Consider the following 23,661-nt stretch of genomic DNA (forward strand, 5'->3'; position numbering starts at 1 on the left):
GGATGCATATCGCAAATTTAACATATAGGCAGTAGAGTAGTTGCAGACTTGAACATTTTATAGATTCTGTTGGATGTTTGAAGGCATTTGGTGAGTTTAAATAATGTTTCTTGAATGTTTTTGGATGCATATTGCACATTTTAATAACACAAGCAGTAGTTTATTTGATAACTTGCACATTTTATAGGTTCTGTTGGTTGTTTAGTTGAAAGCATTTGGTCAGTTTAAGTAATGTTTTTTTTTGCGTATCATAAATGTTCCCTTCCCAGTGTCTCCTCATTCCTGAGCGGTTTACTGAAGGAAAAAAAGAAGCTTTTGACCTTTAGTGGCTCGTTGCATTCTGGGAGAGCCCTACAGGGATCGATGAGCAGTCGTAACCGCCTGTCACGTTTGGCTAATTAGCTGCCATTGTTCTGAGGTGAGAAGGAATTCGGGTCTGTGTGGAAATCCAGCATTGTTTCCAACCCAGTGGTTCACAGCGGAGATGTTTGACACATGCAAATGAGCAGTAATGCTGCTATGCATAAATGTCAAAATGTCTCAATTAATCTGATGGTCATTCTTTGTACCTGTATGTTAAACCGTGACTTGATGTGATTTATGAATGCTGTCATTAGCATCATGTGTGCTTGTGTTGCAGACATGCATAAACTCTAATGAGGAGGAGTCGGCCAGACGCGTGCCATACGTTTGTCTCCCAGAGGACTTCAGAGATGATGTCTCAGACAAAACCACGTCCTCTAGAGCTGCCAAGAACCAATTAAAAGCCAATTAAACAAAGTGATGAAATTAAATGAATTGATGCTGTTATTTAATATGCTATTTTATCTTTTTATTAGTGGTATTTGTTAAGTGATCAGACTTATGATTTTTCACATGCTGGTTAAAATTCCACACATATTTTTCTTTTTTTTTTAGAATATATACACTACTGTTCATAAGTTTATTTTAAAACTTTTTATTCATCAGAGAATCCTGAATAATAAACGATCACTTTTAAAAAAAATATATGAAGCAGCACAACATAGATTTTCAGCATTGATAATAATCAGAAATATTTCTCAACATATTAGAATGATTTCTGAAGGATCATGTAGCACTGAAGACTGGAGTAATGATGCTGAAAATACAGCTTTGATCACAGAAATAAATTACATTATATTCATATATAAAATGGTTCTTTTAAATTGTAATAATGCTTGTATTTTTGGTCAAATAAATGCAGCCTTGGTGAGCAGAAGAGACTTCTTTCAAAAACCTTAAAAAATCTTAATATATTTCACTTCCTGTACCTGGTGTAATAGGTCTCCTTCATTGGCTTTATGCTAATAAACTGAATAATTTATGAAGCTGACAGTGTGCTGCAGTTTTAATCTGTTTTGTAAAATCATCCTGTTGCGCTCAGATCTGTTCCAATAAAAATGATATGAGGGGAAATTAAAAAATAGCCCTGTAAAATATCACCAATGCTTTATTTAGCACAGTTTTTCCTCTTCGGTTTCTCTGTATTAGGGTCTCTATTAATCTATTTTTCCCTAATGAAATGCTCGTCCAGTCGTGCTGGTGATTGTGGGCAATATTCCTGTCATTAATGAGATCAGATTCTCCTGTTCTCTCTGGATTCCTGAACGTGTTCTATTCGTTCTCCGGGGTTCCGCTGTTACCAAGACGACGGGATCCCCCACCAAGCTGGCGGAAACCGCTCTGTCCTTCAGAGGAGGCTAATTGAGTGCGAGTTTTTGGGAGTCTTATTGATTCGCTATTTGGGAGTCATGTTGAATTGTTTTTTTGGGGAGTCGTGTCAGATCGTTCTTGTGAGTGGGGTTGAATTGCTCTTTGGGAGTCAGATTTGAATAGCTCCTGGGAGTCGGATTCGAATCTGTAGAGCCAAATGAGTTAGCAAAGCAGACTGAATCATTCTGATTGTTGATGCACTGCATCATTTGAAGTGGATGAAATGCACTCAGACTACTAAAACTAGTTTCCCACATTGCATTGCACTGAACTTGACCTTCCATTTGACATTCCAATGTGATGAATGAACCAGAAGTAATATTACCATCTCTTGTATTATTTCTTGCTAGACTTGTTATTTGATCAGCCTGAAAAAAAAAAATTTAAACACAAAATTGCATTTAAATAACAAAATAACCATATTTCTAAGATAACTAGTCACCACAATGAATTCATGTGACAATGTAGCATTCTATTGTTTGAAAGAGTTGCATACTGTTTTATGTGCAATACCATAAAGAATAGCATGCAGTGTGAAGTACATACTGTGCAGCAAGCAGTATGTTAGGATTGTATTCTGAGCCTTTGTGTGTGCTCACACAAGTTCAAATATCTCCCCCTCCTAATGTGAAAGTCCTTGTGTCCTCTCCACAGATCCGTGAAGAGCTCTCTGCTCCATCTTCAGCTGCCTGAGACGTGAACCCCAGAAAGACTCTTAATGAATCAGTTTTCGCCGCTCGATGCCATGGCGTTCAAGTGAGTAGTTGTTTTCCGCATCTATATGTTGAATGTCTCCTCTGTTGTCCTGCTGCTTCTGCTGTATGATCTCAGTCCCTATCATTAGGTTAGCAGGGATGCTGGGTTACGTGACTTACGTCTTCAGTCAAACGCATGGAAAGCTCAGGCATATAAAGGGTCTTTTCTCCGAGGGCCCCTCGGAGACGTTTGGCATTTGCATGGAAGCTGATTTGCATTCCATCTTGGCAGAGTCGAGGCTTCTGACGCTGGATGCTTGTTGGCTGCTCTCTTGTTTTTCTGTTTGGCCCGAATTCCTGTTTTCTTTCTTTATTTCTCTCTTTCTTGCCTTTGCCAGTTAGAAGACAATAAGGAATGGAAAAGATGACTGTCTTCAGGAGGTATTGGTCAGATGAGGGTGATTTGAAAGAGTCTGACAGACAACGCTCTTCACACTCTGGGCTGAAATGTGTCAGAAACACAATTCATAATGCAATGCAAATATGAGTTTGGCTTGTTTCCACACACAGTGGAGTCAAGTAAGGCTGCATGATATCGGGAAAAAATTACTTTTTTGTGTTCATTTGTTATTGATTAATTTATTATTAATAATATTTATTAAAGGGGTCATATAATGCGATTTCAAGCTTTCCTTTCTCTTTGGAGTGTTACAAGCTGATTGTGCATAGATAAGATCCCTGAAGTTGCAAAGACTAAAGTCTCAAAACCAAAGAGCTATTCTTTATAAAAGTTAAGACTCTGCCACGCCCCCCTAAAACGGCTCGTTCTAACACGCCCCCACATATCTACCTCACTATGTGGAAATATTTGCGTAATGCCACCCAAATGTGCACGCAAAGAAAGAAGGCGTGGTTTCAGTAACCGCAGTTAGTGTTGAAGCAGCATGTCAGGGAGGCGCTGTGTGTTTCTAGGAGAAAGCAAAAGCACTTTATTTGGCCTTCCGGAAGTAGATGCATTTAGGAATCTTTAAGATTACTTACAACAGAACAGCAATGCATTTTATGGACGACCGTTTCGTGAACCTAGGAGAGGAGATAATTCTGACTTTGCTATGACAATCTGGCGCTTCTGAATTAGCTACTGTTTTGTTATTAGTTCAAGTATTTGCTATTGACTGTTCAAATGCGGAGTTTTGCGCATCGTGTGTGTGTGTGTGTGTGTGTGAGCGCGTGAGCGCGCACGTCTGTGTGAGAGAGAGAGACAGGATCACATCACAGTGGAGTCAGCTGTGTTAACCGCGGCTTGTGTACTGCATCATTACTGTGTCAGTCACGCGACTCTGTTCCCCTTTCGGGCTAAAACTAATGACATTATTTACTGTCTTTACATTTATTTTGAAAGATGAAGCTCGCGATTATGGTAAGGGGCGTTACATTTCCGACGAGTGCTTGCGGTGTTCGGCCAATCACAATGCACTGGGTCAGCTGGCCAATCAGAGCAGACTGCGCTTGTCGGAAGGAGGGACTTTGTAGAAAACGAAGCGTTTGAGAGAGGCGGGGCATAGAGGACCTACAATAATGTACAGTATTTGAAAAATAATGTGTTTTTTGAACATTAAAGCATGTCAACATATTCTGTTACACCAAATACACAAAATAATGATCTTTAAAAAAAGCATCATTTGACCCCTTTAATATGCGATTTGTTTGCATACAGTAATTTTCACCAGATTTAAAATAATTTAAAAATAATAATTAATAATTTTAAAATATTGTATTTTTAAAATTTTTTTTAAATAAAAATATTACATAAAATACAAAATATGCTGCAAGAATACTATTCTATTTTACTATTGAAAATTGTATACAATTTGTATTGTGTATAGAAATTAAAAATATTTAATAAAATATATATTTTATAGTACTATTGTAAAATTCTTTTTTTTGTACTTTAAACCCTCACAATAAATAAAACCAAGATGCTTTAAGCAACTGAAACAACGTATGAGCTGCTCGTGAGTAAGTGAACACAATTTATTGCATTAAGCCATATCATGATAACGTTTTTATTGTGATATATCATGCAGCCCTCAGATCAAGCGTTAACGTCTGCCTTTGTGTACTTGTGTTGAGTGTAGGGTTGTGCAATTAATCGCATGCGATTGTCAAGCACATCTATATTATTATATTAAGCGATATTGCCTAGCTTGTCAGTGAACTACGGCTCTGTGTAGTAAATGCCGCTCCATCTGAAAGCAGGTGATAGAAATTTACTACTAATCACAGAACCGGCTTTACTTACGAGATGCGCATGACAATCACATTCGATTAACTGCACAGCCCTAGTTGAGTGTTTACGGCCTAAAATTTCTCTTCATGATTATCAGAATGCTTATAGTCCTGTGGTTTGTTTTGCTTTTAATACAAAGGCATTGGAAAACTTTGATTTAAATAATCAAGGAAACTGATGAATATTTAATGTCCATGAAAATAATGTGATGCATCATTTGGATTTGGAGCGAAGTGCTTCTCAGACATGCTGGTTTTGGTCTCTCTCATAAAAGTGCAGAGTGGCTCTGGATGTCAGACTTTCACAGCAAAGGAAGTTGTCAGTCTCAGTTAGTGATTGAAGGCTGTCAGCTGTCTCTCTATAGCACGCACACAAACTACGGTTTCCATTCTGTGGAAAGTGTTACAGCGACTCTTGGAAATTTGGACAGATAGCTGAAACATCACATCATTTAGTGCATTTTCCCTGGTTTTTAGGCGAATAAGCAAATAGTTCATAACCATTATTTTCTAATGGTGTCAGCAGTCCTGAATCTGAGTTTTGCTGTCTGTTTTAGATGGTGTCTCAGTTTGCGTGTAAGATAATCTTGAGGAAACATTACTTAGAAACTAGATCTTTAGTTGGCAGAACTTCATGTTTATTCAATAAAGGAAAGTATGTTATGCTGTATTGTGAATGTAGTCATGAAAAGGCATGAAGAACAGCGTGCAGTGAACTATGTTGACAATATAGCACCAGTCTCCATCTCCTTATTGCTATTATAAAAGTTTACAAAAAAAATATTGAGACAACAAATTTCCAATAAAAACATATATTTTATTATTATTATTTTATTATTTGATTGTTTTATTTATTATTATTATTATTGTTGTTGTTAGATTAGATCAACTTTATTATTATTAATTTTTAAATATTTTGAATTTATGAATATGGAATTTGTCTATATATTTTTTTATTTATTTTTAAGTTTTAGTATTTATTTAAATATTTTATACCATTTATTTTATTTGAAGAAACAAAAATATTTATTTTATGGTTTTAGTTTAGTTAGATATATCAACCCTGTGAAATTTATATAATAATTATTAAAATGGATAAAAAATATTAATAGCATTATTAATGTTATTAATATTATTCATCTTTTATCAGTATTAACATCATGATTTTGTATAATTATTAACTACAATAATTTTTTATAATATATAATTTTTTAAGCAAATGTAGCTTTTTATTTGAACAGTTTCTGATTTTACAATGAAAACCATTGAGATGTCAAAACTCTGAATGATGAAGTTTTATCATGTCTTTAAATGATCAACATCCGCAGAAGTGAAATCATCCTCAAGACTTCTGGAAGTGACGAGCTTGTTCATGAGTTGTCGAAAAAGATCAAAGGTAACCTAGCAACCGGCTCGGGCGTCTGATCGGAGGCCCCCGATCCAGCCGTCCTTTGTATCGCCTGCGCTGCGGTTTTGCAGCACAATTGTTTGTGTGGAGGAATGATGAATGTGCTGCCAAAAAGACGTGAAGAAAACACAGAGTGCGAGAATGAGAGATGCTCGCTGTCATCGGGTCCGGAACAAAGACGCTACACAAAACTACTTGAGATTCATGTCTGTCTGAATGCATGCCTGTCTTCCTCCCATTCTCTCTCTCTCTCTCTCTCTCTCTCTCGTTCTCTCTGTCTTGTGTGTGAGTTAATACTGACAGAGATTTTTTGGAGGACTGAAGTGACGACTGCTTCATTTTCTTCTATTCGTACTAGTTTAGACAGTTCAGTTATTGAACGTAAGGAGGATCGTTTGGTTAGTTCCTAACCTGTGTGACTGACTTTCTTCAGTAGAGCACAAAAGCTCAATTTCCAAGTTGAACTTCTCCAAAATAAATGTGGTGTAGCAACTGTGCTGTCAAGATACTAAATGACAGGAAAGTAAGATACATGTATAACATGACAAATTGTTAAAACTTGTTACAGGTCTTCTGAAGTTATAGATTTGTGTGAGGAACAATCAAAAATACTTTTTTTTTAATACTTTAACACTTATACACTCTAAAAAATGCTGGGTTGTTTCAACCCAACTTTGGGTCAAATATGGACTAACCCAGCTGTTGGGTTAAATTTTTAAATTAAATTTTTAACCCAACAGTTGGGTTAGTCCATATTTGACCCAAAGCTGGGTTGAAACAACCCAGCATTTTTTAAAGTGTATAATGTCTTCATGGTGTGCACCATGAAAAAGTAAAATAATGCATGTTAGAAAAAAAGAAAAAGAAACCCAGATACTAGTCAGCACACACTTATGTCTGCCTGGATTTGACAAGACTGTTAAATGCAGAAAATGATTTACGTTCAAGTAAACATTCTGTGAAACAAGTGTCTTTTCCTTTTCTAAAAGGTGATTTTTAGAGGATTTTTAGGGACAACTTTAAGTGTTATATTGCATTGTGCTATCTCAATAAATAATTATTTTAATTAAATAATTAAATGTTACTAATAAATGTATAAATAATAAATGAATAAATTAAAATTGCATCTAAAACAATTACAATTGTTTAAATGATGAATTAATTTTTAAGTAATATTTAAATGAATATTTTTTATAATATTAATATTGAATTAATGCCAAAATAAATGAATAATTTTCACACATTAATAAAAAAATTATTGTATTGTGCCATCTCAAAAAAAAAAATACTGTAAAATGAATCCATATGAATTGAATGCCACAAATGAATAAAAATGTAATTGCATTTTGCATCTCATCTCAATCATATTTTGAAAACATAAATATTTTAAATAAATAAATAGAAAAATATAAACATTAAAATAAATAAAAATGATAAAAAATATATAAAAATATTCTGTAATGTTTATTATAATATTTGTATAATTATTCCATCAGAACAGCAGTAAAAGGTTTGATGTTTTAAGAGGTGATTTAGAGCCTTTGTGCTCAAGGTCATGATACCTCAGTGTTTACTAGAAAGGGAAGAGAATTAACTGCTGATATTTCTAGAAATATCTAGTTGTTTACTTTACAGAATCATGGTAAATGCTCAAGGGTTAATGGGTTCAGATCGTCCTCTTCTCTTAGTAAAGGCACACTGCTGAGTGAATTTGATGGATGGTATGGTTTTTGTGTGTATTGTGAGTAAGAGGCTTTGGCTGTTTCTGTCTGTAAATCCAGATCTGGCTTCTTGTTCGCAGTGAGCATAAATCCCATCACTCTCAGTACAAACCCCTGTAATCCTGTTCACCTTGTAGCCCCACATCTACAAATCTGAAGCTGAAAAGCTCTTTTAAGAAAATATCTCAGCCGCTTTTGTGGAGCAAAAAGTTTTTTTGGGAGCTTAGATTTAGTTGGTTTAATATTTCGACTCAAAGATTATAAAATAATCCATATTTGCATTTACAAGCGAGTTATTAAAGCATTTATTGGATGGCCTGATCAGCATATGAACAGTCTGAGATCACATGACCCTGATTTAGGTGTGGGTCAAAGGTCAAGCTCCTCTGACCCGTCACCTCCAGGCTGCCGTAACAGCTCTGATTCAGTCCAAACAAACGGGAAGCAGCTGCGATGTGAGAGCGAATCGTTTACAGATATTAATTGTTGCCTGAAGTCTTTAGGAAATCTGGAGTTACTCGAGAGGAAGATAATAAACGTCATTTGTTGCTTTGTTGAGTCACTTCTTCCTCTGTGGAACAACAAAAGGAGGTTTTAGACAGATCGTTCATTCTTCTCGTTTCCATATAATGAAAATAAATGGGGACTTTGACTGACTTTTAGCTTTAAAAATGACCAGAAAGAGTAGTTTGTATGACTTGTGTATTCCGAATCACATGATCACTTTATATGAGAAGCAGAGTGAAATTTAAGTTGCACTCTGAAAAACCATTCCCTCCGCTAGGGCTGCTTTCTTTTTAATTTTCCTGATAAAAATTGCAATTGCGATTTAAAATGCAATAAAAAAAAGTTTGACGTGTTTGTTTGTAGGGCTGCACAATTTAGCCAAAAATGTATTATATAAAATATGGAATTTTATTATCTGTCAATATGATTATATATAGTCATATTGATCTTCATATTTATATATAATAATAATAATAATTATCATTGTTATTATTATTATATTTAAAATACTTTTACCTTTCATAAATAAAATGCAGCTCAAAGTGTTTCTCATGGGTGGCATATGAAAAATATAGAAAAATTGTGATAAGAAAATAAAAAAATAAAGTGAATAATAATAATTATTATTATATAAAATTATTAAACTTACGAAATTCATGCTGTAATAATTCACTGTAAAATGTACTATTTAATAAATAATAACTATGTAATTATAATTATAAGATGCATTATAAATAAATAAAAAATAGGAAAAATATAGAAAAATAGTAATAAGAAAATTAAAAAAAAGAAGTACAAATATTTGTAAAAAATTATATAAAAATGTTAAACTAAATAAGAAATTCATATTGTAATATTTCACTGTAAAATATAGACTATAATCAAAAACTAAAAAAGTACTGTAAAATTACAATACTAATGTTTAAGTCAATTTCTTTGTTTTCAGATGTTAAACAAACAAGCTTTTATTTGGAAAATGCTTGGCGGAAAATTTGATCATTAATTTTTTGGGCTGAAAATGTAATAAATGCACCAAGCCATTTGGTGATTTTGGAGTTATTTTGATTAATCGTGCAGCTCTCTCCTCCATTATAGCCCTCAAATCTTGTTTATGTCATAAAGACTTAGACAGCTTCGACCAGTCTTAAATATTAGACACCTATTTTTTCTGCAAGACTGGTCATAACTTTTTTAAGTCAGCTACATAAAAACATAGATTGGTCTAATTTGAATTCATAAAGTAAGACTGATTACCGGTTGGTTAACTGCTAGGTAGTCTTAACATGATGGCTCTGTTTATGCAACTGACCCCAGGTTTGATGTCAGTGGACACAGTTTTGAATTAAATCAAGTGCAAACTCTGAGATTTATGTTCGAAGGGAAGATTTTCAGCATGAAATGGAAAGAAATCATTCAGATGGGTTTGAGATAGGCTTGCCGCGATAGACGGTGTTGACGGTGATACCGGTATTAAGCCGCAACACCGGTTACGTCACTTGCCCACCGCGGCACCGACCCCCACCATCGTTTTGATTTTTTATAGTAATAAAAATCATTTAGTTCAGTAAAAGAACAGACACTATAATTAAAAACTGAACGCGGATGCTCAATGCAGCGTGCCGAACGACAGATCAGATTTCATTTCTCCAGTGAGGAGAGCGAGTCGAGCTTACTGACAAGAAGAGTGAGGCGAGACAGACGAGAAGAGTGAGGAGGGACAGACGAGAAGAGTGAGGCGAGACAGACGAGACGAGTGAGGCGAGACTGACCAGAAGAGTGAGGCGAGACAGACGAGAAGAGTGAGGCGAGACAGACAAGATGATGGCGGATGATTTAGTTTCGAAGCGAGACGCAAAAGTGCCTGTTTGGCAATATTTTGGATTTTGAAAAGCCTGTTGACTTTTGCCGTTTATCTAAGGTGATTTTGGAAGTTTTTTTTTTAAAAACTTCCAAATTGGTTCCACATTGTTTGCTGATTTTTTTTATATCAAGGTGTATGCCGTGCCTCCAAACTTTCTTACTCGTTTTGCTAATAAACGTTCTACGTTTCTTATTTATTTGGTTATATATTATACATGTTTACTTAGCCTATTTCCAGTTTTGTATACCTATTTAAACTTTATGTAAGTTATTTGTTATTTTATATTAGGCATAGCCTGCCCTATAGCATGGTGTATTTTTATTTGTTTTGTTAATAAAAGTTCTATGTTTTATATATAGGCTAAAGTGAGTTTGACGTTGTATTTTGTTGTTGCATTCAAGCAATTGACGCCAAACTGTCGCTAATACTAAAGAGGGGAAATTCAAACGAACAATTGCTTTACTCCGAATTGCCGCTATTTGAAAGTGAAAGTAAAATGTGCACGCAGCTTTTACAAGCTATTTAAAAGCGAAGGAAAGCTAGGAAAAGAGGGAACGCCCCCGCGGTGATACCGGTATTACCGGTGTTGTCACACGTCTATTAACCGGTGGGAAATTTTCCTCACCATCACAACCTTAGTTTGAGATGAGGGTGAGTAAATGAGTGAACTCTTCAGACTTTTTTCATGGACGAGGAAACTCAAGTTGGTTAATAACTCATCTCTATCTCCTCTGAGAGCTGTGCTTGAGCCATTGAAATATAACAATATCATCCTCTTGTTTTGTAGTGCTGCGGTCTTCTTCTCATCAATCACACGCGTTTGTTCTCCGATCTGCTCCCCAACAATTGAATAGTCGTCTTGGTGTTCAATAGTAGATTCCTGCATCATGAAGAGGGCGACCCGTGACATCTTCACTTCCTCCGGCTCTGTTTGAGCGTGACTGACGGCTCTATCGCCGGATGTTGGGGACATGTTTTGTGCGTGATGTGTGAAGCAGCGTGCAACCTTTTCCTCTCGCTGTAATGTGACGCGACCTTTGACTCGTAGCTCATCAATTTTAGGCCGCTGTCAGTGATCTGACAAGAGATCCCGACACCTGCCACAGCGGGACGAGGGCTTGTGTGTGTGAAACACCAGAGGAAGGACACTCTGAATGTCAACGAGATGATGAGATTTGTGTTTGTGTGCGTCTGTATTGGAAGCTTGTTTGAAACCATACTGATGCAACCTGATTACAACTGAAAATAATAGCTTCTTTTTGCAAAAAGTAGCTATTATTTTCAGTTGTAATCAGTTGTAGCATGCTGCCAGCTTGTAGTGCAGCTGTAACTAAAATGTTTGATTTACTTAAGTGGCTTAATTTGAACATCTATGGCACTGACATTTATAAAAAGCAGATGAAGGAATATTTTAAAGTTAGCTTTTGATAGATATTTTTAGTCTTTTGTAGTATATTATACTACAAAAAGTATATATGTGACCCTGGAGCACAAAACCAGTCATAAGTGTCAATTTTGTGAAATTACCATTGATGTGTGGTTTGTTATGATAGGACAATATTTGGTCGAGATACAACTATTTGAAAATCTGGAATCTGAGGGTGCAAAAAAATCTAAATATTGAGAAAATCGCCTTTAAAGTTGTCCAAATGAAGTTCTTAGCAATGCATATTACTAATCAAAATTAAGTTTTGATATATTTACAGTAGGACATTTACAGAATATCTTCATGGAACATGATCTTTACTTAATATCCTAATGATTTTTGGCATAAAAGGAAAATCAATAATTGTGACCCATACAATGTATTGTTGGTTATTGCTACAAATATACCCCAGCGACTTAACACTGCTTTTGTGCTCCAGGCTCACATATTATATTTAAGCATACTATATACTATAGTATATAATAATAATGTTTAGAATTATTATAATTTAGAATTGTTATAATTATTGTAATTATTATCAATTAAAATTATTATTTTATTATTATTTATTAATCAATTTCTCTCTTTCTTTATTCATTTTATTCCCTTTATTTATTTTTCTTTTTAAATATTTTTCATTTACATTTCATTTTCATTTTTATTTACTTAATTTTATGTATTTATATGTATATATATATATATATATATTTATTTTTTTTTATTATTATTAATTATAATTTTTTCTGTTTTTTTTGTCACCCTGAAGCAGTGTTATACAAATAAGTGTTATATAAATAATTTTTTTCTTCATTTGAAAATCTTTTCTTATTTATATTTTTCATATTTATTTTATATATTTATTTTCTTGTTTATTACTATTTTTCTGTCTTTTTTTAAATGCCTACCTCTGAATTACTTCTGAATTATTATATATAATTATATATAATTGTAAAATATAATAAAATCAAATTTATTATTATTATTAAAGCACTTATTAATATAACTGATTTGATATAATGATAAACATCAGTATTTAATTGAAAATTAATTTTTTACAAAAAATGTAAAGTATCCTGAGAATCAAGTGAATTTATTATTTGAAACTTTTAATATATATATATATATAAAAAACAAACACATTTACTAAAATGACTTTGTCAGCAATACATGCCATATTCTAGGAGAGTGTTTTTGATGATTTCATTATGACTTTAAAAACAACAACAACAACAAAAACCTGTTGGGAAAAGTAGCTTTTTAGTAGCTCTGATGCTCAGCTAATGAGGTTTGAGGTCATTATGTCTAAATATCATAATTCATATCTAAACCACATTTTCTAAAATAGGTTTCTCAGGTTGTTGTGTTCCTCTTCTGACCCATTGATCCATCTGAAGTTAATGCTGATAAATGCGAATCCTCTCAGACGTTTGTGAGGATGCATCACTCAAATGAAGCACTGAATCAAATTTAGACTGACATCAGGAAGAAATTAGTATGCTGCATAATGGGTAATTGGAACGGGGCCTGTGTTTGTGTGCACTGGCATTACGTCCGCATGACTCGCTGTAATTGTCTCTGGCTGGTTTATTCACCCCTTGCCTCAGTCCCGGTTTACAGACGCTTGAGCGCTTTCTCTCTGACCTACATTAAAGTGTATTGCTGATTGTTCTCTCAGCAAAGGTTAATGATCTCGGTGATATTAACCAGAACCAGAACTAATCAACAACACAGTAGCAACTTGTTAATTTTCAGCTTGTGTTAGTTTGATTTTGAAACATGTAGTGGTTGGTTAAAGGCTAGTCTGTGCCTGTGCTGGTTTATCTGGTTGCTAAAAGCACATGGAAGGGTAAACTGATCATAGATCAGAAATAAATGGACAATTCCATTTATGCCCAATAGAGAATGACTGATTGTAAGCAATTTACTTAATCAGATATCGGATATTGTTTGTAGGGCTGCAAAATGTGGTGAAAACGTTTTGTGATTTATATATCAATGAGATGATGATGATAATACTAGTAATAGTAATAAATGTATTATTAATAGTAGTATTAATAAATTATAATAGCAATAATAATAGTTACAATTTAAACATTTAAAAATAATAGTTAATAAAGATTATTATTATTATTATTATTACATAACATCGTTGTAGTTGTTGTTGTTATTCAACATACTTGTATTTGTATAGCACCTTTCATACATAAAATGCAACTCAAAGTGCTTCACAGGGTTGCATAAGAAAAATAAAGAAAAATAGTAATAAGAAAATGTAAAAAATTAAGTGAAAAATATGAAAATATTTAATAATAATAATTAATATTATTGTTAATTGTTAAAAGTTATAGTGTTTTGTAGTAGTATAATAATAATAATAAATTGCTTACAGTAAATATAAGTAAAACCGATTATTGGACAGTTGAATTGTCCATTTATTTCTGATTATTATATTTAATTTTATAGTATAATAATAATAATAGTAATAACAATAACATTGATAATAATAATAAGTAAATTGCTTTCAATACATATCAGTAACACTGATTATCGGTTTCCCCCTCCAAGTGTTTTTAGCAGCCAGATAAACCACCTCTGTCTTTAACCGCAGATATTTAAGCAATTTTCTTAATAGGTTATCGGTTTTATAATATCATATCTAGAGTGACCAACTAATACTTATTCCTAGGTTTACATCCAATACTTTAAACTGTGGTTTGAAATTATTACTTTTATGCAAAGTTGATAAACTTCCTTGTCATTTATGTTCTCAATTTGAAAATATTTGACTTTGTCTATTTATTTTGCTTGTTGTTTATATTATAGTTGCTGTTGTTATTATTATAAAAAAGCATGCTATATTGTAATGTTGCGATATGAAAATGAAAGTAAAAAAAAAAACAGAAGTAAAACATTAAATAAATATCGGTTATCCGACATATATAAATAATCGGTATCGGTTATAAAAAAACAATATTAGTCGATCTCCAATTCCCAACCGCTTATGCTTAAATGGCTCATTTATATTGTAAGTGTTTCACAGTTAGAAACAGTCCTGAAATTGCACGCTTCATTGACTGGATGATGAGTGTCTCATTTGCATACTTGTTTAAATGAATGATGCTTCTGTATTTGGGACAGGTTGTGTGCTGAAGGAAATGTGTGCTGCCAGTAATCAGATTGGAATCTAAATGTAAATGAATGTGTAACGCTGGTCAACCAAACTTCCTGTTTCTGTATCTGAGGACGGCATCATGACATTTGCATTCAGACCCATGGTGTTTTACAAAACATGCTACAGTACTCTGGTACTGTTTTGTTTTGTTTTTAAGCTGTCATTTTGTAATGTTGTGTTTGTTTTACTGTTATAAACATGTCATGCTTTTGAAGAGCATCCAGTATCTGATGTCTGATCTTGCATCTGTCCACATCGCTATCTCTATGATTGCTTTGCTTCAAATTTGAGGCAGATTCGCTGCAGTTAATATCCACTTGAGTGTTTTATGATTGACAATCATAAAATGTTATTAATGTTAATGTTATTAAAGTCTCTAAAACAGGCAATTAAAGCCACTGATAGAAAACCGCACAAATTGTTTATTGTTTTATGTAACATAACATATTGAGGTTTTTTTTTATAAATAAATGTTTAAATAGATATATATTGCATAAAGCAAAACATAAATGGCTTATAATAAAGCACTTATAATAAAAAAACAAATAATATAATATTATAATAATTAATAAATAAATTATATAATATATTATATTATTTGTTTTTTATTATAAGTGCTTTATTATAAGCCATTTATGTTTTGCTTTATGCAATATACAGTATATCTATTTGCAAATATATTTACAATATATTTGTGTATATATATATACATATATTTAAAATATATTTACAGATATTGATGTGTGATATTTAGCTGCATTTTTATTTTTTTTTGCTTTGTTTTTGTTGTGCTTTTTTGTTTAGTTTCAGTTGACAAACCGGACAGTGTTTACTGTTTCTTCAGTAGATGAAGATGGATAACTGGTCATTGCTTTTCAAATGGAAATAATAATCAACTTGATAATGTTTTTAAAAAAGCAGTGCTAATATTTTAAAGATTTTATATATAGTACATCCTGAGAAATGTTGTTTCAGTTGACATTCTGGACAATGTTGTATTGTTTCTTAAGTAGATAAAGATGGATAACTGCTTAATGCTTTGGAAATATAGTTTAGAATTGATATGATTTTAATATCTGACCAATGGCAATAATATTTAGCATCATATCGGTTAAAAATCAGTGCTAGTATTTTATAGATTGTGCATCCTCTGTTTATATGTTGTCATTTGTGTTCGGTCTCTGTGCATTTCCACTCTTTAACATTCATCCGTCCATCCGTTCAGTGTGTAACTACATGATAACCCTCTCCTCATCTCTGTGTCTCTCTTCAGCCGGTGGCTTTTATAATTCTCTCTGAAGGACGGATCTTCAGGTCTAGTCGAGCGTCGTGGGAGAGTTACAGGTCAGAAATCCCTCCTCTTTCCCGTGTGCTTTGGGGCTTTCGCTCGCTCTCATTGGCTGAGCTGCATGCGATGACATCACTGCATGAACCCCGACGGTCGCATTTTAAACCTGCACGTTTCTTTTTCCTCATTTTGATCTTTTACTTGAGTTGGAAATCCTGCTCGTCCATCCCAAGTGATTTTTTTTTCTCCTGGGTTGTGTTCAGATTTCTTTCCCCCTCTTTTCCTGCAGTTTGCCTTCTTTTCTTCATTCGCAAAAGTCCACAGAGTGCGTTTGTTTAATCTTTTCTTTCTGGCTTCATGGTTCTTTGTCTTTTATTCCATGTTGTAAGTTTGGGTTTGTTTTTGTGAGGCCTCAGATTCCTCTGTGTCTCTCTCTCTCTCTCTCTCCTCTCATATATCCAGCTTGTGCTTGATTACTATAATAAAGTGACATTATTGTGTTATTGATGAGTTAACCAATACTGTGCTAACAACCGTGTTATTTTACTATCATTATATAGTATTACAGTTTTTAAAAAAAATGTTTTTACTTTTATAATGACCTTTTTCACTTTAATTTTGGTTAGATTTTCTTATTTTTTTTCCAAATGTCTATAATTTTTTATTTATTTCAGTATTAGTTATTTTAGCACATTAAGTAAAAATAAATAAATGTTGCTTTGACATACAGCTGACATAGTTTAATTCTTTAATAATTTATTTTAATTTTTTGTCATAAAAATGTTTTTTATGGTTTTAGTTTTAACTATAATAATCCTGGCTTACAGCTTTATTAATTAATAAATGTATTGATTTATTGATTGATTTATTTGATTAATTTATATATTTTATATAATTTATTTTTATTAAATATTTATATTTAATTTAATTTATTTTATGATTTATTTTAATTATTTTATGTAGATGTTTTTATTTATTTATATTTAATTATGTAAGTTTATATTTTATTTTATATTTAATTTAAATTTATTTTATATTTATATTTTTTTTATTAAAAATTTATATTTAATGCATTTATTTTATTTTGTGTATTTTCATTATTTTATTACATTTTATTTATTTATTTACTTATTTATATGCATTTATTTTTGTTTATTATTTTATTTACATCTCTTAAAGAACATATGAGTTGTATTTTCCATGTAAAACTGCCACAGTGTTGAGGTTTTCTGAATGGTTGCTAAGGTGTTGCTAGGTATTTTCTTCCAGTCTAGCATGAAAAGATTCCTTCACCCTCATGGTCTTCTGGTCTCTAGATATGGCTCGGGTCCTTCAATATGCTTCTGTGGGATTTAAAAAAAAATCTGGTCTGGATTGGAGTCTCTCACCCAGCTCATGTTGTGGATCTGAGATGAGAGAGATTTGCAGCACATTCTTCAGTGTAACTTGATCCAGTGTTCAAAGTGATTTGTTGTGTTCATCTGAGCGATCTATAATGCTCATGAGGTAGTTTATTGTTAGTGGGATGTGAGTATTTAAACTGACGGACGGTCCTTGGCCAGAATTTGGTGCATTGTGGGTCGTCAGGAGTCTGGAATGAAACGTATCAGTGTCTGGCTGTCAAAATTAGCATTTACTCTCATGTTTGCCAAGTCCCAGGCGAACACTGTGGAGGTGTTGGAAGAGCCGGAGGATGCTGGGAGTTTTCACAAAAGAGCTCAGAATGGCTTTTTGTCCATCCTGAACCTTAAATCCGAGCGTGAAATCGCTGCCATGCTAAAGATGGTGCCGCATTACAATACTGAGCATGGAGTGTGACAGTGAGGAGCGTCATGGGGTTTTACTCTTGTTTTAAAGACTCGTCGGGGCAGAAAAAGGCACCTTAATTAACAGGAAACAGAATGATGTATCGTACAATGAAACCGCTGCGTTTGTGGAGCTGCTTCAGCGCGGCCCACCGTGAGGGGCTTTATTCACTGTCAACTCTGTGTGAGAGACTGTTTTTGTTTTATTGAGATTTTTTTTTATTGCCTGCAATGGTGTTCAAGTTCATTTGAAGTCTTCTTAATTTAAAAAGGGTCATTCTAAACATTTGTGGCATTTATGTTTCTCCATATATAATTTTGTTAAGGTTTCTTGCCTAAATAAGTCATAATTTAGTTTTTGTGAACTTTTTTTTTTAATCCTCACTGACTCTTTGAATTAGGCTATTTATATATAAATATACATTTATTATTATTATTATTTTATACAGCCTATTTTATATAAATACATATAAATATAAGAATATATATGAAAATAAAAATGAAATAAATATTATATAAATTATGTATAATTATATTAATGTCTGTGTGTGTGTGTGTGTGTGTGTGTGTGTGTGTATATATATATATATATATATATATATACACATTACATTAAATTAAAATTAAAATAAAAAGGAAATTCAATTATATATATATCATTATATTCATTATGTAGATATATTTGTTATTTTATATTATTTATTTGTATCATAAATATATATAACAATGCAAACAAAAATACATTTATATATAAATACAATTTATATATATATTAAGTTTTTATATTAATTTGTAATATGCTAATGTTTTTTAAACAAATAATGTATAAATGCATTGTATATATATATAAAATATACTGCATTGAAATATATTGAATTGTGTCGTGTCACAATGTGCATCGTTTAGTTTCACAAGCAGTTGTTTCTGTAGCTAATTTTCAGTAAATAATCAGTGTAGACTGGATGGAAAGTTGTGAATGTGAGATTATGTACCGGTAAACAAGGCTCTTTTGTTATAAAACGGTAAGATAAATCTTGTTTTGCATGACCCGAGAGCGGTGTGCAGACACTGAATCCAGAATCTGTTGACAGAAACCAAATCTTTATGTTGGTTTGAGTTGTTGTCAGTCTGTTGTATTGCTGTTCATCCAAAACTCTGCTCGTGTCGTGAGGAAGGACGGGCCGTAATATAACCCACCACTAAACCTGATCGCCCACTGTGTGTGAGATTTATTTATATTCAGAGAGAAACTGAAGATTCCTGCTTATGTGGAGACACACACACCCACACACACACACACACACACACACACAGGGTTAATTATCCCCACCACGGCACACACTCGACCACACACACTCATGATGACCGCCACTCACTGAAAACAATCCAGTCTTGCCAAGGTTAAAGGCTTTCTCACAGCACCTGCGTTTGGACATCACAGTCCAGACTTCTGCCTCTGATCTCTGCCGCCTGTGAATATTTATAGCCTGTGAATATCTAAGATCAGTTCCTCCCTTATTCTCACTGAGTTCTGTTTTACAGATAGTGTTCCTCTTCTGAAGACCTTTCACACTGTATTTCAGTCATTAGTAGCTCCTGAACAAAGTCGTGTAGATTAGAGTCGAGTCAGCTGATCAACACCCAAAAACCCTAATTTCCCCGCTCAGTCGGATTCTTTTATGGCTTATGAACTTTAAGATTTATCTTGGGGAATCATATGAGGTTCATATGAAGTTCTTTTATAGCATCATAGGAACATCATAGGTTTTTATAATGACGTCAGAGGAAATTCAAAGTTCTCCTATAGTATCATTGCATTTACATTTACATTTAGTCTTTAGCAGACACTTTTATAGGAACTTAAATGTTCCTATGATGTCATAAAAGAACCTTTAAGTTCCTATGATGTCATAAAAGAAGCTTTAAAGGTGGGGTATGTATTTTTTCAAAAACGTTTTAGAAAACTGAGTCAGTCCGAGTACCAAAACAAACTTGTAGCCAATCAGCAGTAAGGGGCGTGTCTACTCGTGATGTGGAGGAGAGAGCGCTCAGTGCACAGGACGGACATTAGCGAGCCGAGCGACAGAGAGATAGAGATGGCAGATTAAAAACAAAAGAGGAAAACATCTGCGGAACAAGATAAGGCAAGAAGTAGGACCCGTGTAAATATCGGATCAGCTTTCCAGAGCTGGAGAGAACTCAAGGAGCGGAAGACCTGCGATCGGACGCCGAGGTTGCTTTGTTTCTTCTCGATAGGTGAGTAACACAGTGACTACAACGGACGCGACAGCTAAAGTCTGTCTACACCGGACGCGATAAAGTGACCGTTAAATATCATTTGAAATTTGTTTCAATACGTCATAAATAGAACACAGCAGCAGTTTTCTGTTGGGGATTTGTCGTGCCGCGCCGCATCGCATCCAGTGTAGACAGCATCACTGATTATAATGAGTTCTATAGTATTTTGTCGTGCCGCTCGCGTCTGGTGTAGACACGGTGTAACATTGGTTTTGCTTTGTTTCACAGAACTAATCGTTGCCTGGGTTGCGTACGTATGTGTGGGGCGGAGCAATTCAAATAGAGGCGAGACACTTTTTGGGGTAGGGCCGTGTTTGTTTTGGTGATTTGAAATATCAACATTGGCTACCAGAAATCACTTACCCCACTTTTAAATTCCAATGATGACATAAAAGAACGTAAAGGTTAAAGTTCTTTTATGAAGAACTTAAATTATAGGAACTTAAAGGTTTATTTTATAACATTAAAGGTTCTTAAATGACATAAAAGCTTAATATCATCATAGGAACTTAACTTTTCTTTATCATCGTAGAAATGTAGGTTCTCTTATAGCATCTCGGCAATTTAAAAGGTTCTTTTAAAAAGCTTCTCTTATGTCATCAATCTATAAAACCCGTTTTTGGAAGCTTTATTTTTAAGAGTTTAGACACGCAGATGTTGAAAATGAAGTTTTTCATTTGACTCTTTTGATGGAGCAGCAGAGGTAGTCATTATATTTTACAGCGCAGTGACAAGAGTGTGTGTGTGTGTGTTTATCCTCTTAAATGCACCTCACTTTCTTCACATGTAATTTCTGCTCCGTCCTGCAGCTCATGAAGAGCGTGTGTATTTTAAAGGTCTCCGTAGCTCTGCCTAAATATAAGTTTTTACAGGGACTGACCCTTCATCAGGCTTCGGTGTGGTCACGTCAGCGCTGCACAGATGGACGGCTGTAATTACATGTGAAGCAGCTATTTTCTGTCCTTTGCATTGGGTTTCCATTACCTACAGTTTCTGTCCTGAAGTTATTTAAGGCATGACCGTAGCTGTGCTGCAGCTAGTTTTATTTAGAAAGATATTGTAAAGCTTTTTGCAGCTTTATTTACATACGGTGGCCCCAAAAAGTATTTAGATGCTTAAAATGTCTTAAAAAGTTAAATGCGTTTAGCATTGTTTTTTCCTGTTGTTCATGTGAACTGATAGGTATTCAACAAGTGTTTTTTGTAGTTTCGTTGCATGGGGCATTAATTGCACGCTGCCGCTCCACAGGGCCGTGATGTCATGAAAGATTCTGATGCCAGACCACCGCAGTGTTTCTGGGGAGTTTTGTCAGTAACTGTATTCTGCTGTGGTTACAGGACTGTAAATCTGCAGATAAGTTTCTGTGTGATTTCAAGTCAACATGCAGTTGCATGCAAAAAATGCAAGTGCATTTGCAAACAATTTTACTTTAGAAATGTGAATGCAGTTTTGATCCTACATAAAATTATTAAATGCCTTAAATTACATTATACATGACATTATTTCATCCAAATACCAAATTACATTTTTACAAAAAATTGTAAATGTTTTTTATTTTGTAAATATGCAATGTAGCGAGGTCATGTGACCACAATATAGCATACTACAGTTTGAAATGCTCATAATTATGGATTACATTTATATTATCAATGTAGTGCTGTGTGTATGTGTGTGTGCTATATAAAATTATTTATTAAAATGTGTATATTAAATTATATTACAATATAAAATTATAAATTAAATTACTTTATATATCTATATTATTTGTATAATGTTTTTATTTATTATTTTATTAATGTATTTTGCAATAAATGCATTTATTTATATATATACATATATATATATATATATATATATATATATACACACACATTCAAGGGAATGAGCTGATAAAATATATACCTTGAATTCAACATAAGTTGCTTTGGATAAAAGCATCTGCTAAATGCAAAGTTGGGCATCAAATGCACAAGGTAAATGTTTCTTTTTATTTATTAAAATTTTTGGAGAGATGAGTGGATGGGTTAAGGATGAAAGACAAACTCTCGGACTCTCAGAAAGGAGCAACAAACCTAAAGAACGCGCGCACACACACACACACACACACACACACGCAGACTCTTGAAGCACGAGAGGCTGCAGAGAAAGAGAGGGATTGTGGGAGCTGTCAGCGGGCATAGTGGGAAAGCTGATTCTGGCAGAAAAGCGTTGTGGGTCGCCAGAGCGAGAGGAGGGACATAGTTGGCAGGCGCTGAATGTTTGAGAGCGGACACATGCTTGCCCAGCTGGCAGGACGCCACCCTTTAAACCCAGCCTGCGTTTCTGAGGCCGTGCGTGCGGCGGACACCAAACAGGTGCTGCACATACTGTAAGCATCAAGAGTATTAATACAGGACAAGTGGACTTTGTTTGAAATAGCATGCAAGCATACTGTTCATGAAATACTGTGTCCCTGTAGCTAATGAACCGGAGGCGATGTCAACCACAGGTTTTAATCTCCTCTTTGACTCATCATTTAACCAGACTTCCAGAGAATTATACACAAAATTGTGCTGAAAATGCAAAATAACTGGATGCAGCATGCAAAACTGTCACATGACCTCCCTACGTTGCATGCGTAATCATTTCATACTTTTGCATATTTTTATTTTTTTAATAATTGGTGGAATGCAACACATACTGTACTGTCAATGTGCAGTATTACATACTAGACATTATTTCATCACAATACAAAAAAAATTAAAAAAAACATTTAATTTTGTAAATCACAGGCCGCACGATTACACATAATTATGGTATACATTTATATTAGCAATGTGTGTAACAATTTAAGTTATATGAAAACATTTCTTGTTATTTATATTAATATTATATATTATATTACTTGCATTATATTATATTTCTATTAATTATTATACGAACAGTATTTATTTTATTTATATACATGATTATACATTTTAACAGTGCATATATATTTGTATTATATAATGTTTATATATGTAATTACGATTATATTACGATAATTATGATTATATTGTATATATTTAAAATATTATATACATTTTATATACACAGACACATGCATATAAATGTGTAAATTTTGTGATATAAAATTATATTGTTAAATTATAAGAATATAAATGTAGAAATTTATATTTTTTATTTAGTACGTTTTTTTCATCATTTTATATTTATATATGTGTTGTGTGTGTTATATATTTAAATATTCAAAATAATTATGTATTTACATCTTTAAATATTTTGTCTTTAATATATATATAGAGAGAGAGAGCAAGAGAGAGATAAATTATATATATATATGTGTGTGTGTGTGTGTGTGTATTTTCTATTTTTTTATTTAGTACGTTTTTTCGTCATTTTATATTCACAACCACATTCATGTTCCTGATTTTAGAAAATGTCATGCATATAAATCTGCATACTATTACAGTATACA

General features: G+C 33.3%; 1 protein-coding gene across 1 annotated transcript in view; it reads left to right on the forward strand.

Annotated features, from left to right (window-relative positions):
* Positions 1-23,661, forward strand: part of LOC107568542 (semaphorin-4D-like) — a 59,808-nt gene that overhangs the window by 14,202 nt on the left and 21,945 nt on the right. The window contains exon 2 of the mRNA XM_016254505.1: positions 2,389-2,490. Within this exon, the coding sequence (XP_016109991.1) occupies positions 2,453-2,490 (38 nt within the window). The 5' untranslated portion in view covers positions 2,389-2,452. The remainder of the gene's footprint in view (positions 1-2,388; positions 2,491-23,661) is intronic.

This window comes from Sinocyclocheilus grahami, unplaced genomic scaffold (genome assembly GCF_001515645.1).
Source record: "Sinocyclocheilus grahami isolate Dianchi unplaced genomic scaffold, SAMN03320097.WGS_v1.1 scaffold1255.1, whole genome shotgun sequence".
NCBI classification, from domain to species: Eukaryota; Metazoa; Chordata; class Actinopteri; order Cypriniformes; family Cyprinidae; genus Sinocyclocheilus; species Sinocyclocheilus grahami.